General features: G+C 35.2%; 1 protein-coding gene across 2 annotated transcripts; it reads right to left on the bottom strand.

Annotated features, from left to right (window-relative positions):
• Positions 1-1,713: 1,713 nt before the first annotated feature.
• Positions 1,714-12,737, bottom strand: LOC126700042 (ERAD-associated E3 ubiquitin-protein ligase HRD1B-like). 2 transcript variants are annotated; one of them, XM_050398020.1, is made up of 8 exons: positions 12,586-12,737; positions 11,355-11,900; positions 10,025-10,201; positions 8,771-8,920; positions 8,465-8,670; positions 4,123-4,279; positions 3,163-3,442; positions 1,714-2,155 (listed from the first exon to the last, which is right to left on the bottom strand). In XM_050398020.1, exons 2-8 carry the CDS (start codon positions 11,885-11,887, stop codon positions 1,991-1,993), a joined length of 1,668 nt encoding a protein of 555 aa, XP_050253977.1. In that variant the 5' UTR covers positions 11,888-11,900; positions 12,586-12,737; the 3' UTR covers positions 1,714-1,990. The 2 variants fall into 2 exon arrangements, with proteins under 2 accessions (XP_050253977.1, XP_050253978.1); XM_050398021.1 differs by having other exon boundaries at positions 4,123-4,273.
• Positions 12,738-16,467: the final 3,730 nt, after the last annotated feature.

Below are 16,467 nucleotides of genomic sequence, written 5' to 3'. Positions count from 1 at the left end.
TATTCACACATTTAAAAATTATTTTGCTACAGTATTTTCAATTTTCAGTTTCAACAAAATAAATTCTATCCAAACATACCCTTAAATATTGTCTTGGATGATAAAGGATCAATATGATTACTCTCACTTGTCTTTCGAAAAAATGATATTTGGTATGTTCTAGAATTGTTTCAAGGTGTTTCGGCATTTACGGATAGGGCCTATCTTGTAACATCAGGTTAGGTGTGTATCATCATTACACATGACAAAGGCACGGTAATCAAAGCTTCAAGCAAAAAGAAAGAAATGAATTAACAATTCCATTAAAATGGAAGCAATAGCTTTAATTCTGTCTCTTCAAAAAAAAATAGCTTTAATTCTGCATAATGATTGCAGAAGTATCAATACAACATATCAGTTTCATTATGTCTTTCGTTATGTAATTAATTCATGAGAAAAGTTAATTAGCGAACTATTTTTAGGAGAATTTTTACGAGAAAAAAATATTAATATTTTGATAATTTTTTTAATTTTTTATAAATATAGTATAAATTATTTTAAAGTAGTTTATTAACGATATTTTTAAAGACTTCGGTTAACATAACTCTTAATTCATTAGGACCAGACACTTGTAATTTTAGTTATTAGTTGCCTGAGATTAGTGGGGTTAATTATTTTCGTTACGAGTTATTAAGAGTTAGTCGTGAGGTTATTATTTCAGTTGTCCTTCTTTGTTTCAGGTTCACATGAGAAATTCTATTCAACTTTCTCACATCATAGCTCCTTAGTTGAGCACTTTGCTTTCTCTTGTCCAAATCTAACATATATTAGTGAAGACAGCATGATTTCCCGTTTTCCTCTAATTATATAGATTTCATAAGTTTCAAATTAAGAGACAAATTTATTTCCTTATGGTTTAAGAAATCATCTAAGAGTTATCTAATGAATGTCATTATATAAGGTTCCTTAAAATAATAAGCTCATGCACACACAAATTCACAATGGTTTTTACAACTGGTTGAAATGTTATGTTGCTTTTTAGAAGCTCATTTGAAAATGATATCATTGGTAGAAATCTATGTACTTTGTTACTGGCACAACTTATTGAGATGACAAATTATAAATAGTAGATAATTACTTTCACATAAATCCCCCAAAATTCCATATTTTTTTGCTCACTCATAATTTACTACTTGAACAATAGATTTCAATAATAAATTTGTCTAAAAAACTATTAATTCTAATTTTAATTTTGATAGAGTGAGAAATGATGGGTAACATTTTTGGGCATTGATTAAATTTTTATATTGTTAGACAGATAGACAAAACATTTTATTGACCATTAGAAGAGGGTTTTTTTTGCTAGGTGAAAGACCTTACTTTTTTATAATTGTTATTATTTTTGCAATACTTATTTTAAAACCTTTTTCAATTCTATAATAAATATAATGTATTTATTTTAGGGGGTCCTCTTCCAATTGAGGCCTTAGGCAGGCCATTGCCTAGATCGTCTAATTGTTGAGCTGCCCCTAGTTATGTGACAGAGGATTTAGATTGTAAGGAACTCATTATGAGTTGAAACTGAAGCATGGAGCCAAGATTATTTCATAATAACCAAGCCAAGTATGGACATACAGGCTAGTCTGCTTCACAAGAATGGAAAAAAGCAATGTCTAGTCGAGCTGCAGTAAATTCCAGATCTGTGTTCCTACAAGGAGAATCATACGCGGAGCAAGATCAAGAAATATATGTATTTGTCAGCACTAAACATGCACATTTTTACATCAAAGCAAAAAATATTCTTGCACAAATTGGTCATTTTTAAGGACACTTAATATTCAAAACCTAAAAGTCAGCTTGATTAAGGAAAAAATAATTGATGGGACTTAGAAAACATTGCTCACATCAACAGCTCTTACAGAAGCAACGTTGTAACGTATCTCTATCTTTTTCTTTTCCCTGTATCCATATTCCGCAGTCTCTTTATAATACATCTAATGCTAATGCAAAGTTATTTATCGACTTCAGTCTCCCCATGACGTCCACAGTCTGAAACAGATGAAGATGTAGATGCAGCAACATTTTTTCCTTTGCTATCTGATGATGATGTGGGACCAATGTCCAGGTTTTCCTCGACTTTTGGCTTCTGTAGAAGTCGGAGCTGATTTTGCATGACCTGCATGAGAGGGACATTGAGCCACAATATTACAACAGGATAAAGACATTTTATTTTCTTTTGATTGTTATGAAGCAAGTTATTCTATTTTCTTAAAATGCAAATAATAATTATAATAATAATAATAATAATTAAAATCTACAAAAAGTAAAGCAATCGAACTAGAATGAAGGCAATCAACTGATGCAACTAATACAAGGAAAATAGAATTCCTGGGACCCAAGTCTGTCAAAGTATGATAGGGATGTCATGCCCTGGTGCCCTTCCTATCAGAAGAGAACAACCCAACGAAAAAATAAAGTGCCCCTTCTAACAGGTACCCATATGATTGCTCAACCTCACTTCCCATCACCAGTTTCTTTTTTTTTGCTGAATAAGACTTTCATTGAGAAAAAGAGGACTATAGTGTGCTATTTGGGCCCAGACCATCTCCTTCCCATTACCTTAATTACACATCAATAGCCAGCTGATATGAATCAAATATGTGACAACTGCATGACTTTTATGTTGACTGCAATGGCACATATTTACATCCCATTTTGAGATAAGGTTAACGATTCCTTGGATCTTCCAGCAAGAAACAAACAATCAAAAGTTAACTTATTATACCAGTTGCTGCAGGCTTTGCTGATAACTAGTACCAGGGTCCAAATGAAAGACTTCAAATATAAACACTGGTTGCTCATGAAGCATACATTTAGGAGAGAATTGATAATATTGGCCCAACCAAACAGTCCAAAGGAGCAAGAACAGACCTCAACCAAGTGTACATGCATAAGTTTACAAACGCATAATGCACATCTTCCTGTGAGGAAGGATAATATCGGTTTAGATGGTTTAACATTTTGCCTATTAGATCATATGAACACAATCTTCTCATGTAGTATCCACTAGAGTACAGTAAGATGATACATAGACCTCATGAATCCACATATACAGAAGCAGAAATGGTAGCATCAATGGATAAACCACAATGATATATGTATCAGAATTCCAATTTATCGTACCTCAATTTGGTTACTAAGAAATTTTTTCTGAGCTTCCAGCTGCGAGTCTGGTATATTAAGATTGCTGCCAAACCTATCTCCATAGTTCACATTGGCTCCAGGTGTCTGGAAAGGAACAAAAATGCAGTGCGGCGATTGAGGAAAAGGCAAGTTTGAAGGTCCACCAGGGATTGCGAACTGTTGTTGTGGTTGTCCAATGAAAGCTGGTCCACTGGATTCTGTGTTAGTAGAGTCAGCTGAAGTTTTTTGAACCTGCGGAAGAACAGCATATCCAGGGGACCTGCAAAGGTGAGTACAAAATTTGTAAAGGACTGGACCCACCAACTGGAATGTTGAAACAGTTGGTCCTAAAACTCAACTCAAATCAACTAAGCCTTAATTCCAAGTAAATTGGGATTGGCTTAATGAATCCCTTCTTTTTTCCAAAACTAATTGGGTAAGCCACATTTTTTTCCCCACCATTCTGTCCTATCTAAGATTGTACTCTATATCTCCTCCTTTAAAATATGTACTGGTGAAAACATCGGTCCTCATCAAACCAGAAGCCTGGGCTTTTCAAAGTAAATAAGCTCTAGGAAGGAGAAAATGAAGTGAGGGGTGTTCAACCTAAAACCTACAAAATCTAGTTGAACGTCTAAATCTTGGGCTAGCTTCAAGTCTTTGATATGTATTTTACAGCTTTTAAATTAATCAGTTCTGCAACCCAGGTCAACTGAATCAAACAATGGTTGGAGTGACTTGGCTGACCTGTCGCAAAGCTTCAAGTACTATTAGAATATGATGCATCATTTCTTAAACCATCACACAAAAGGAGAATATGAAGACAGAAGAATGTTCTAGGGTGCCATATTTGTAGTTCAAGAGTGCAAGCAGCCTACCTCCACCCTGCACACACACGCTACACAAACGAAAGCATGCCAACAGACAAGATGATTAAAAATATAGCACAAAGGTGCATACCATACTAGCGAATTTGCAGAAGGATAAACATAAGATTTCTCATATATTGAAGCTGCTGCAGCAGCAGCTTGGAGTCTGGCTTGATGCTGGCTCAAATTATCACCCACCGGACCATTACCAACAGAACCCTGAGCAGATGTACTTCCCATCGCTGTCCCTGCACCCAGTTAAAATAGTTTGTCAGTCCCATACCATAACAAGTGTAAAACAATTAAGTGAAGAAAAATAACTTTTTTTTTCCCTTTTTAAAGTAGTAAAAAGCATATCACAATAAAGAACTCCATTTCCCTGAGATTAAACAACTGACATGATGAATCAAACCACTGAACATAAAACATTGAAACCCAAGAAACTGTTATAACCACAAATGAGAAACTGAAAGAGTATATTAGAGAACCACCAATTTATGACACTAAAATAACAGCAATCGTATGAATCTTGGAGTTCTACACTAGCCATATTTCATTACCCTTTCATACATTATGAACTATGACCTAGACTGTTGTTTTAAAGTATAAACTAAGCTTTTCTTTTTCTTTTTTTAATCTCCTCTTAATAGGAACATTCAGGGGAAAAATATTCGGCAGAAACGCAACCAAAATAGATTTACTAAACAAATACATCAGGATAGCTCAAATAAAATCAGGTATTACATATTCAATACATGATTTCCTACTAAATCGTTAACCCTTAAGTTTTTCCTTTGAAAATAGATTTAACCAGGGTCAAAACAAAATTTTCAGCAACATCTAAAAATTAATGTTCATTTTTTTTTTTTCAAAAATCAAAATCCATAAACATGAACAATTGCAATAGACTCCCTAGCAGGCAGCTGCGTCTAAGGCCGCTATAAAGGTGTAAGGCAGATAAGCAAAGCTATATTACACTTAGCCTTCTATTAGCAAATATCCATGAAAGGGGCACTGTACTGTGGCAAGATTAATTCACTGGGCCCAAGCATTCCATACAGGCCATACCCAGTGCACTAAGGTCCTTTTGCAACCTTTGGAGGGCACTTGCCATCCCACCAAGGTACAACCTCTGAGCCCAAGCAACATATGTGTGATAAAGATTATATGAAAGCTAAGAATTTGATGCAGAAACACAATTTGCATGACCTAATCCACTTGATTACACTCTTCCAGCAGTAGAAAGTTTTCAGCTAAAAAACTGGGAAGAATCAACAAAAATCTGATAATCCAGTACAGTATAACTGATTTCTCTGCTACACATGATGCATACATTATCTACCTTCGATCCACTATTGGAGTCCAGAAACTGATCCTGAGGACTAAGACAGAAGATATGTTTGAATTGACAGATTAAAAGTAAAATATGACAGATTTTTTTAGGGAAAATTGCAAAAACACTCCCCGGGGTTTGGGTCATTTTCAAACTTACCCCTTGTACTATCAATTTAAACTTTTAAACCCTTGACGTATTGCGATTGATCAAATTAACCCCTCTATTAAACTTCCAGCAATTTTTTTTTTTTTTTTTGATAAATAACATAAGAATATTATTAATAATAGAAAGATTGCCAAGCCAAGTACATTGGGGATGTACTATGGGGGCACAAATCAAGAAACAAAAGAACAACGGTCAAGAAAAATAGAAAAGGAAGAACAAGAAAAATGAGAAAAAACCACACTCCATTCAAAGAGAGCGTGTAAAAAAAAGACTTAATCTCCAGCAAGAACGTTCACAACCCTCAAAGCTTCTAGCATTCCTTTCACGCCAAATGCACCAAATCAAGCAATGAGGCACTAATTTCCAAACATCAATGTGGCGATGTCGCGCAAACTTTCCTTGCCAAGTCTCAAACAAGTCAGGAACAATATGAGGCATAACCCATTGAATAACAAACAAGCAGAAAACCAAAGACCACAACTCCCAAGCTATGGAGCAATGAAGTATAAGATGATTCACCGACTCCCCACACCTCTTACACATATAGCACCAGTCAAGCACTATCACTCGTCTTTTACGAAGGTTGTCTATTGTTAAGATCTTACCTAAGGAAGCAGACCAAGAAAAGAAAGCTACCCTTGGAGGAACCTTCAATTGCCACATCATTCTCCATGGAAAGGAAACAAGAGTAGAAGGGTAGAAGGAGCTATAATAACCTCTAACCTCAAAACCTCTATTCCTTGTAGGCTTCCAACAAACCTCATCTGGGCCAAACCCCCGCAATGTTGAAGAATAGACCAACCCCATAAACCGGTCAAAGGCTTCTTCTTCCCAATCTTGTGGTGGACGACGAAATTGCACATTCCAGTGAAACCTCCCAGCAAACCAACCTATAACTTCAGCCACTGAGGAATCCTTTGACCTACTAAGACAGTAAAACTCCAGAAAGGCCTCTTGGAGAGTACAATCCCCACACCACACATGCTTCCAAAATTTCACTCTAGTACCATCCCCCGCATCATAAACAAGGAGTTTAGAGAAGTTCGACCAGCCACTTCTAATGTATCTCCACAAGCTGACCCCATAAGGACTTGTCACATTTTTCGTACACCAACCATCCCAAATGTTCCCCATATTTTGCCTATATAACCCTCCTCCATAAAGCATCAGTCTCTATGCCATTCCTCCACAACCATTTTCCTAGCAAGGCAGAATTAAAGTTTCCCAACCGTCTTATACCCAACCCCCCAACTTGCAAAGGCTTACATACCTTGGCCCAATTAACTAAATGTATTTTAGGTTCACCACCAATCCCATTCCACAAAAAATCTCTCTATAATTTCTCCATACACTTTGCCACCTTACCCGGTAAAGGAAGAAGGGAAAGAAAGTATGTAGGTAAAGACAAGAGTGAGCTTTTAATGAGTGTCACCTTACACCCTTTAGATAAATACATTCTCTTCCAACAATTTAAGTGACCGAAAGTGGTCACGTGCATTTTATTGTAGACAACATTTTTTGATAAAATTCTTTTTAAAAAATTCTTTTCTTTTTTCTTATTTTCTTTCCCTTTATTTTCTTTTCCTTTTACCAATTCTCTCTCACAGCCTACCTCATCATGGCCGAATCCTTGCTCTCTCCTACCCTTCTTCTATTTTTCATCTCTTAAGCCCTCCCCTTGCTCCTAGAGTGGCAATGGAGCCTAGGCCACCAATTTCAAGCCAGCTGAAGCCGAGGAAAATGCACCAACATCACCATGCCACATTAACAGAGTTGTCCCAAGAACACCAAGCCCAAGATGTGAGCACCAGTCAAGTTGTCCTGACCGGCTCCAAGGAGTGCTCCGCAAACAAAATGCAGTATGCTCAGCTTGGTGGCAGGTTCTCGTCATACAGATGGTTCGGTTCATTGTCAGGTTGGGGCAAATTGCTGAGGTTAGAGGGTTTTTTTATTTGTGGAGGTGTTGGATTTTGTGGGTATTGTTTAGATTTGTGGTTGAAGATTTTTTGAAATTGGGGTTTGATGGTTTGGTTTGTTCTAGTAGTGGCCATTTACTTGAATTGGAGATTGATCATTTGTTTGAGAAGTGGGCATGAAAGTAGTAAAATTGGGGATTGATGTTTTTGGTAATACTAGATCTGAAGTTTTCATGTTAACAATACTTCCATTTTTTCTTTCCAATTTTAATTTTAGAAGAGTTCTTTTTTTAAAAAAAATAATTATTATATTTTAACTAATTTTAATTTTATTTAAAAAACGAATTTCAAACACTCAAATTGAAAGAAGTTGAACAGAGGGATCAATTTGATCAATTACAATACCTTGCGTGCTTAAAATTTTTAATTGATAATACAATGGGTGTTTGAAAATGACCCAAACCTCAAGAGGTGGTTTTGCAATTTGCCATTTTTTTATTGAGAGATAAATAATCAAAACTTTGCCTGTAGCAGTGCTTAGTGTGGTATATTTTGCACATAGCTGATCCCAAACTCAAAAAAAAAAAAAAGGAGAGTTGCAACAGGTTGATGGCTAGTGTAATTTATTCACTTTTATTATGAATGCCACTTATGCTAGGTAAATACTCACACAGCTGAGGAGATCTGAACCCCCACCCTCACTAACCACAGAATACTTATGGGGTTGGAAGTGCCATGTGGCCCAAAGGCCATTGGCAGTTGCGGCCTAACTTATTGCTTCTGATAAGTGCTTTATCTTTTTCTCTTAAGTTGATAAGATATTGCTCCTCAATAAATTCCAATGATACCACAATGTCAAAATACGCAGGAAAGGGAATGACTTGTTCATAAGTCATAACATAACATGGGAAAAATGCACATTCATAGTTTTCATTAGTAATTTGAAATTGTGCACAAAAAAACTGTGTATCAGAAATAATTCACCCCAATCACATAAGTGATGATTATGTAATTACCTTGCTGATTAACGTCTGCCCGTGATCCATGCCCTCCAGCTGTAGTTGTCCCATTTTCAGGTGGTACAACCAGGGCTCTGCAAGTAGGACAGGTATGCTGTCGCTCTAACCATGACCGGAGGCAATGCACATGAAACAGATGTCCACAAATAAGTTTCTTGGCTGTCGTCATCTCTTCACGACAAATTATGCATGTTGCATCACTTCTGCATATCCACCAGAAATAATTATTAAAAAAAAAAAAAAGTAAAAGTGTGTGTGTGTGTGTGTATCCAAAACATAATAATAGCAAAGCAAAGAACTCACGCATTAAGTTCTTCAGGTGTTGCATCTGGAAATCGATCATTCATGTTTGAAGTGATCTTCCGATAGCGAATGTAATCCGCAATACGAATCTTAAAATTTCTAAATGTCTCATAGAGCTCTCTTATTAAGTGCAAAGGTACACCATAGTGCCTAAGGAAACCAACTCAAAGTCAGTATCATAGGATATATCAAAAACAATTAAAATAATAATAATAATAAGGTAACAGTTTAAAATGAAAAGGAAACAATATAAACCATACCAACCCCCCCCCCCCCCCAACCCCCCAGAAAAAAGTTCTGATTTTAATATAAATATTGAAGTATATGACCTAGACATGGAATCATGATTGAAAGCAAGAGGAACAACAAACAGGCATAGCTAGTTTACCCTACTTTCATGTTGACACACTTAACAAGTAGAACTGCCTAGACAAGCCAAAACTAAATAGCAGTTTGAACCCTCTGAGGAGAAATTGGACAACCTATGTTGGGATTAAGTTGTAACTAGAGCAAATTCTTAGTAAACAAATTGGAGCCTTACCCCATTATTTACAGTTTTTTTTTTTTAATTGGTAACTTACAAGCGCCTAATGGGCTTTGAACCCATGACCTCACACCCTCCACCAAGCAATAGCAAGGGAAGAGGTGTCAATTGAGCTAGAGCTCATTAGCTACCCTGTTATTCACACCTACCTTTGTTACACTATATTTGGGAGCTTATAAATGAATGAAATGAAATAGAATTGATAGATCATAAAGAATGGAATCAAATATGGTGTATTTCATCTTTAAGCATAATATAAGATTCAAAAAGGAGGCCAAACAAAAAAAGGTAGGTGTTATTTTTCATAAGTGAAAGGTGGAGTTACTGCTAATTTTTTTTTTGATAGGTGAGTTACTGCTAATTTAAATGTTATGAAAACACACTGCTTCGTAGTTCAGTAGGTAAAGTAAAACAAAAATATAATTGCTCTTCATACTACGCAAAAGAAACCATATTGCATAACTGTTCATGGTTGAATGCTCATCTTTGTGTACTTGGGTAGCCAAATAATAGTCAGTAAGTGGAGATACATGTGACTTTGTGCATAGTCCAATAGAACAACCATGGTTTATGTGATGTGTGAGCACAATTAATCCAGGTACGCTTATGTACATACATGAGTAACCTGCGAAGCATTGAGAGTGAATTGATTTCTTTTTCTTCTTTTATTTTTTTTTAAGGTTGGGCAAGAGGATGAATATATCACTTACATGAAAATCACAAGGAAGAAACACAGATACATGGACAAGTGAAGCAAGTCCCGGATAAGTTCCAAGTAAAATGTGTACACAGGCTTTTTTTCCCATTGTCCCTCCATTAGCATGTCACTAACATAGAACACGTACTTTACAAATGTTGACACTGTTGTTGTTGCCAGTATCATGTACCTGAGGCAAAAGGTAAAAGACATTACTATAGTAACACCTATGAGAATAGGACTTCAAAACTACATATTATATATCCAAAGACCTGGCCATAAAAAAGCCAATGAGTATTTGCAAATAAATAATACACATCAGAAAATTATTCATGTCAAAACTAAATGCAAATGGATATCCCAAGCATTCCCATAGTCATAAAACTGTAATGACTAATTTAAGTGATACACATGAAAATACAAAATAGTGTTAACATTTTGAGGCCGTGGAGCGTGTGGAGCATTTAGTTAAGTACATAATTTGTTATAGAAAATGGAATTTTGACATTTTTGCCTCAATAGAGCTACTACTTAACAGACATAATTTACCAATCCTAATTATCTTCTTTTGTAATTGAAAAGAAAATATCATCTCTTCATTACTTCTAAAATTTCCAAGTGTTATTTGACTGCAAGTTAACGCACCAAGGTTCAACAAGAACTCATTTAGAGAAATTCTGAAGTTTGTTTGAAGAGAATACAAGTAGTTAAAAGCCATATTTTGATGGTTGTAAGATAAGATGACATAAACCTTTATATCTTCTACAAAACGTTTTGCATCCATGTTGAATAAGCACTAATATTCTTCTTGGCACAAGCAAGGCAAATCACATTCAAAAATATGTGCCTTGGTTTGCTTTCTTGTATCTGCCTTCAATTGCTGGCCAAACTCCAATAACTGTTAATTCCTTGTCCATCTAAATTGGTATTTTTCAAGTTTTCGCATCAAATTTCCGAAACTAAGGATAAGTCCAAAAGGTCTCTCTCTCTTCAACTTCAGTGCTTCTTCTTAATCACATGTATTTATTGCCTTTCCCTCTTGGATCATAACTCCTTATATTTCAAACCCAACCACTTTAGTCACCTCCCTACCAAACAATTTATGTTAAGAGGGCACACGCTATTTCTAAGCCTTTGGTAAAAGTGTATGCATAAACAAAACTTATCTTTACATTTAAGACACATCTGCAACAAGCTGAGCCAGTGATGCAAACTCCGGTTTAAGCTTATATACATGGGCATTTGCATATGAAATAATGGCCAAAAACAAAAAGGCTCATGAAGAGCATATTTAAATGCAACTGAAAATAATAAAAACAGGAACATGTAGATAGAAATCTTACTCAAATGAAAAGAAGAGCGAAACTGAAGCATGCCTTGTCTCTATCAAGTACTTAATATTGCTGTATAAAAAGAGACTATCAAGAAGAAGGAGGAATCCCAAAAAAGACACAATCCGAATATGAGACAACATGGGTACTGAAGGAGTGGTCTCAATGTACTCAACCCTCTTCTGAGCCAACCAATGCAAAGCCTTGATTAACAACAACGCTGTGACCATAGCCAGAAAAGTAACCGAAAAGTCCTGCCGGAATATAGTGATCGCAAATAGGATTTCCATTACCTCCCTCCACGACTGCTCATTTAGCCTCTCAACCTCCGCTTCCCGGAGGGAACCAAGGAATACCCGTTTGGTCAATTGCCACAAGATGCACATAATGACCAAACCCATGTTGAGAAGGAGCACCAAGCTGATCTTTGAGGTCGATAAATAAACCATTGCCGGGTAAAACTGGCCTCTACTGTTAAATGCATGATAAATAACAGCTAGAGTTGCAATTAAACTAAGCCCAGCATACGTATGCAGCTTCATCATTTTCCTCCAGACACTGTTACACCATATCATTCAATTAACAAGTAAACCAATCCACAATATCATATTTTTTTAAATGTATAAGATCAAATTCATAAAAGGGCCATTACAAAAGCAAATCAAATTCCCAGACACGTAAACCACATCTTTTTTCTTCACATGATTTCCCATGATCCATGCACCAAAAAAAACCCCAAATGAGGAAAAAAGAAAACATATCTCAAAAAGAAAAAGAACAGTCAACTATGCAAAATAAGACCTAATATTCCACATTTTTTTTTCCTCATCATATATTTTCCTTGCGTTTCTCAGCTACCAAATAATCAGCAATTACAAGCAAGTTAAGCAAAACAAAACAATGATAAGGATAATTCAAAATGGAAACAAATTCTAATCTCATGTACATGATTCGAGACCCAACATAATACAGAATTCCAATGGCATCAATACGAGGCAGAAAGCCCCAAAATTTACTATAATTTGTTTCGATTTCTCTTCCCTCATTTTCTCAGCAACCAAACACACATAAAATTTAGTTGATGCAAGCTAATTTCTAAGAATACGAGCCCCAAACAGAAAGATATAACTCCAATCCAATGCCTATAGAAACAAAAGTAATTGAATTTTAACAACCAAATATATATATAATCGATTTTTTTTTTCTTCTAAATAAGATACATGAAATTGATATATTGAGTTACCTTCTCCGTGTTCCTGTTCCTGTTACTGTGAACCAAAGCTTCTGTCACGACTCACGAACAAATTTGCTTTGGCTTTTCTTTCTCTCTCTCTATCTCTCTCTCCTGTTTATTATTGAGGTGGACCGTGATGTATGCCGGGCCAATCAATTATTGCCACGTAGAAACTGTATTCTAGCCCGGATCCGGATTCGTTTTCTGCGGCAGGCCGGCCCGCTTCTGGACCAGACCTTTTTTATATATAAAAAAAAATTAATTTTATCTTTTTATTATCATCTGGGTGGACTTGATTCTGATTGGTGTATTTGGTTCTGTATTGTTCTTCTTCTTTTAAATTATATATATTTTCATACATATTTATATGTTGTGTAAAACATAAATGATATGACTAAGCTCCAGTGCACTAAAATTGATATAGTATTAATATGTGTTTGAATTTTGCCAAGTGTCTGTATCGTGTTGGTTTTAGTGTACAAACAAGTTAAGTCTTTTTTTTTTAGATTGAACCAAGTTAAGTCTTACTCAAACATAAAAACCACATTGAGGCCTGAGATTTTCAGGTTAGCCCAATGCTTAGGACAAAATTGGCTTTTGTCCTTCTTGAGAAAAATAAATAGTATTCTACCCCCTTTCTCAAACTAATCAGAGAAATGCCCTCTTTTGAAAATCGACTTTTTCAAAATCGAGTTAAATCCTATAATAACGTTTTTAAGGACCTATAGTGATGTTTTTAAGGACCTATAGTAGCGTTTTTTAACTCAAACTCCATAAAATCGAGTTATAGGTAAAAAAATTGCATGTAACTCGACTTCATGAAAATCGAGTTACAAAACGACACTATAGGTCATTAAAACGTCACTATAAGCTCCTTAAAACGCTATTATAGGGTTTTAGAAAAATAAAAATAAAAATTTAACTAGATATTGAGAAAGTCGATTTTCAAAAGAGGGGCATTTCTCTAATTAGTTTAAGAAATGGGATAGAATGCTATTTATTTTGTCCAAAAAGGGCAAAAGCCAATTTTGTCCCCAATGCTACCCTAACTTTTTAGAAATATCCAAGTTGCACTATAACACGGATCCAAATCCTCTCCATTTTCCTTTGAAATGGAGAGGCTCCAGTACACGGTGAGGATTTCCCATGGAGAGCATCAATGGTCAAAAACGTGCCACGTCATTTAAAACCCAAACCACACACTTAACTACACACTTAACTAGGGTTAGACACTTAACCCATCTGAATATTTTCCCTTTGAAATGGAGAGGCTCCAGTACACGGTGAGGATTTCCCATGGAGAGCATCAATAGTCAAAAATGTGCCACGTCATTTAAAACCCAAACCACACACTTAACTGGGGTTAGACACTTAACCCATCTGAATATTTCAAACTTAACCCATCTGAGACTAAACCATGTTTAACTCAACTGGACAAATTGTACTGGAAAACAAAAAAAACAAAAAAAAAAAAAAAAAAAAAAAAAAAAAAACCTTTTAGGAGGGAAAACTGAAACAAAGGTTATCCATGCAAGTTCTTCGGAAAACAAAAAAGACCTTTTAGGAGGGAAAAGTGAGACAGAGGCTGCTGAGTTCGTGGCTTCATAGATTTTAACCAAAAAAAAAAAAAAAAAGCTTCATAGAAGGTTCCAAGTTCAGCTTCAGAGCATCTCTGTTTCTATCTTGCCAAAACAGAGGTTTATATCTTGCCAAAATAGAGGTTTATATTGTTTATGCTTATCTTATTTGATGTTTGATCATTTTTCTACATTTATATTGTTGTCTTGGTGAGTTTATATTGTTGTTTTGGTGGCTGGATACAAGTTAGAGCCTATTTGAATTTTTATTTTTATTTTTTTGAGATAAAGATTGAATCTTTATAAAGATTGGCTCCCTCTCCAGCTTTAGTAATATATCTTAAGGAGGAGATTTTACCTATGGTCTGCAGAAACAGAATGACTCACTTAATATAAGCTCAGTAGATTTGATAAAGATAACCCATATTGTAGAAAGGAGAGAAGCAAAACAGAAAAAACATCATACAAGTTGTGAAATCAACCTAGGAAATCCTTTTAACTTACAATACTGTTTCTACAAATGCCCCTTCAACATGGTGCATTTCAGGCACATCATCTAAAGAACCATCTCCCTCAATCCGTAACTTATTGACCTACCTGTGTGGTGAGCGAGAAACTGAGTTAAAAGCTTGATCAAATCGTAGATATCCTCACCATGACGGCGAGGCGAGAGAGAAGTGGATTTCTTTTGTTTGTGTTTCGCACCGTGACGGCGAGGTGAGAGAGAAGTGGGTTTGAAATATTGAGAAGAGAGTGAGAAAGAGAGTTTGAAATATTGAGATGGGTTTGGTCTCAGATGGGTTAAGTTTGAAATATTCAGATGGGTTAAGTGTCTAACCCCAGTTAAGTGTGTGGTTTGGGTTTTAAATGACGTGGCACGTTTTTGACCATTGACGCTCTCCATGGAAAATCCTCACCGTGTACTGGAGCCTCTCCATTTCAAAGGGAAATGGAGAGGATCCGGATCCCTATAACACTATTAGCATAATCTCCGCTTAATATTGTTTGTGCTCATTTTCCTAAAAACTAATCTATGATTAGTTTAATTAACATGATGATGCAATCCTATAATGACTATGTTGTGGTAATTATAACACGAATGAGTACTTGGATAGTAAATAGAAGATAGATAACAACCATAGAAGAGAGTAGAAAAAGACTTTGAGGAGAAATTAAACTTTTAAACTTTGTTGTGTGCTTAGAGGACAAAATAGATATTTTTGAAAGAACAAGACTTAGGTACATCACTTATGTGTTATTCCTTAGGTTTCCCTTTTAAAATTTTGTCATGTAGATTTTTTTTCATAGGCTGAAAGTGTATTTTTTTAGTCAAGTAGCCATATGGCTAAATTTTAAGAAGGGAACTTAAAGAACAGTATTTAAGGTACTGTACCTAAGTTTTATCATTTTTAAAAATCTTTGATAGTACTTGGCAATAACCCAAACTTTATATATATATATATATATATATTGTTATGTTTCAAATAACTTTTCACTAACAAAACCTACACTTTTATTCTTGTGATAGATTATACCATGTGTACTTTTATATGATATAGTTCTTTTTATTGAGGTTTTAAGCGGCCTTTTTTATAAAATAATTCAATAATTAATTAATTATATCATTGGGGGTTTCTAAAAAAAAAAAATTATATCATTGGGGGAATAAGGATTCTATTCCATTTGGAAGCCCAAGATGAAAAGTTAAAAACCCGACCAATTTGGTAAAAAGAAAAAATAAAATAAAACTTACTCTTTTAATTTTATTAGATGACTAATTAACTTTTCATTTCAGTCATTCATAAATAATTAATATTATAATGATAAAGTAATTTTATGACTAAAGTACTTTTGTAAGGACCTAATTTGAGTCCTGAGCCCAAGAATCAAAAGGATTTTAGCTCAAAAAGCTCAATACAATGAATTTGTAAAGAGTAAATCAGAAAACTAAGTTCTAATGAATTGGACAACAATTATTGTGGGTTAAGATCACCTAAAAGAAAAGATAAACAAGTTTTGTCCAAAAAAAATCGTTCTCGTCACAATCATGAAGTATCTGGGAGTAGGTATAAGGCTAAAAATTATTGTTCAGGTATCACTTCTATATTAATGCGGCCAGAAGGTTAGCTACAGAACATTCAATGCGATGGTGCAGTTTTCTCTTATATATTTCATAGTTCCCCTTTATTCTATGTTTTCATGATGTGTATCCTTATCAATAGAATCTCTCAAAATGTTGCTTTAGATGGCAAATCACACCTTTTGACTTCTGCTTTGCTTAGCCGAGGAAACATTCCTCCTCGGACCACCTTCC

This window comes from Quercus robur, chromosome 9, assembly GCF_932294415.1.
Source record: "Quercus robur chromosome 9, dhQueRobu3.1, whole genome shotgun sequence".
Lineage (NCBI taxonomy): Eukaryota > Viridiplantae > Streptophyta > Magnoliopsida > Fagales > Fagaceae > Quercus > Quercus robur.
This window is presented reverse-complemented; position numbering and strand designations above follow the sequence as displayed.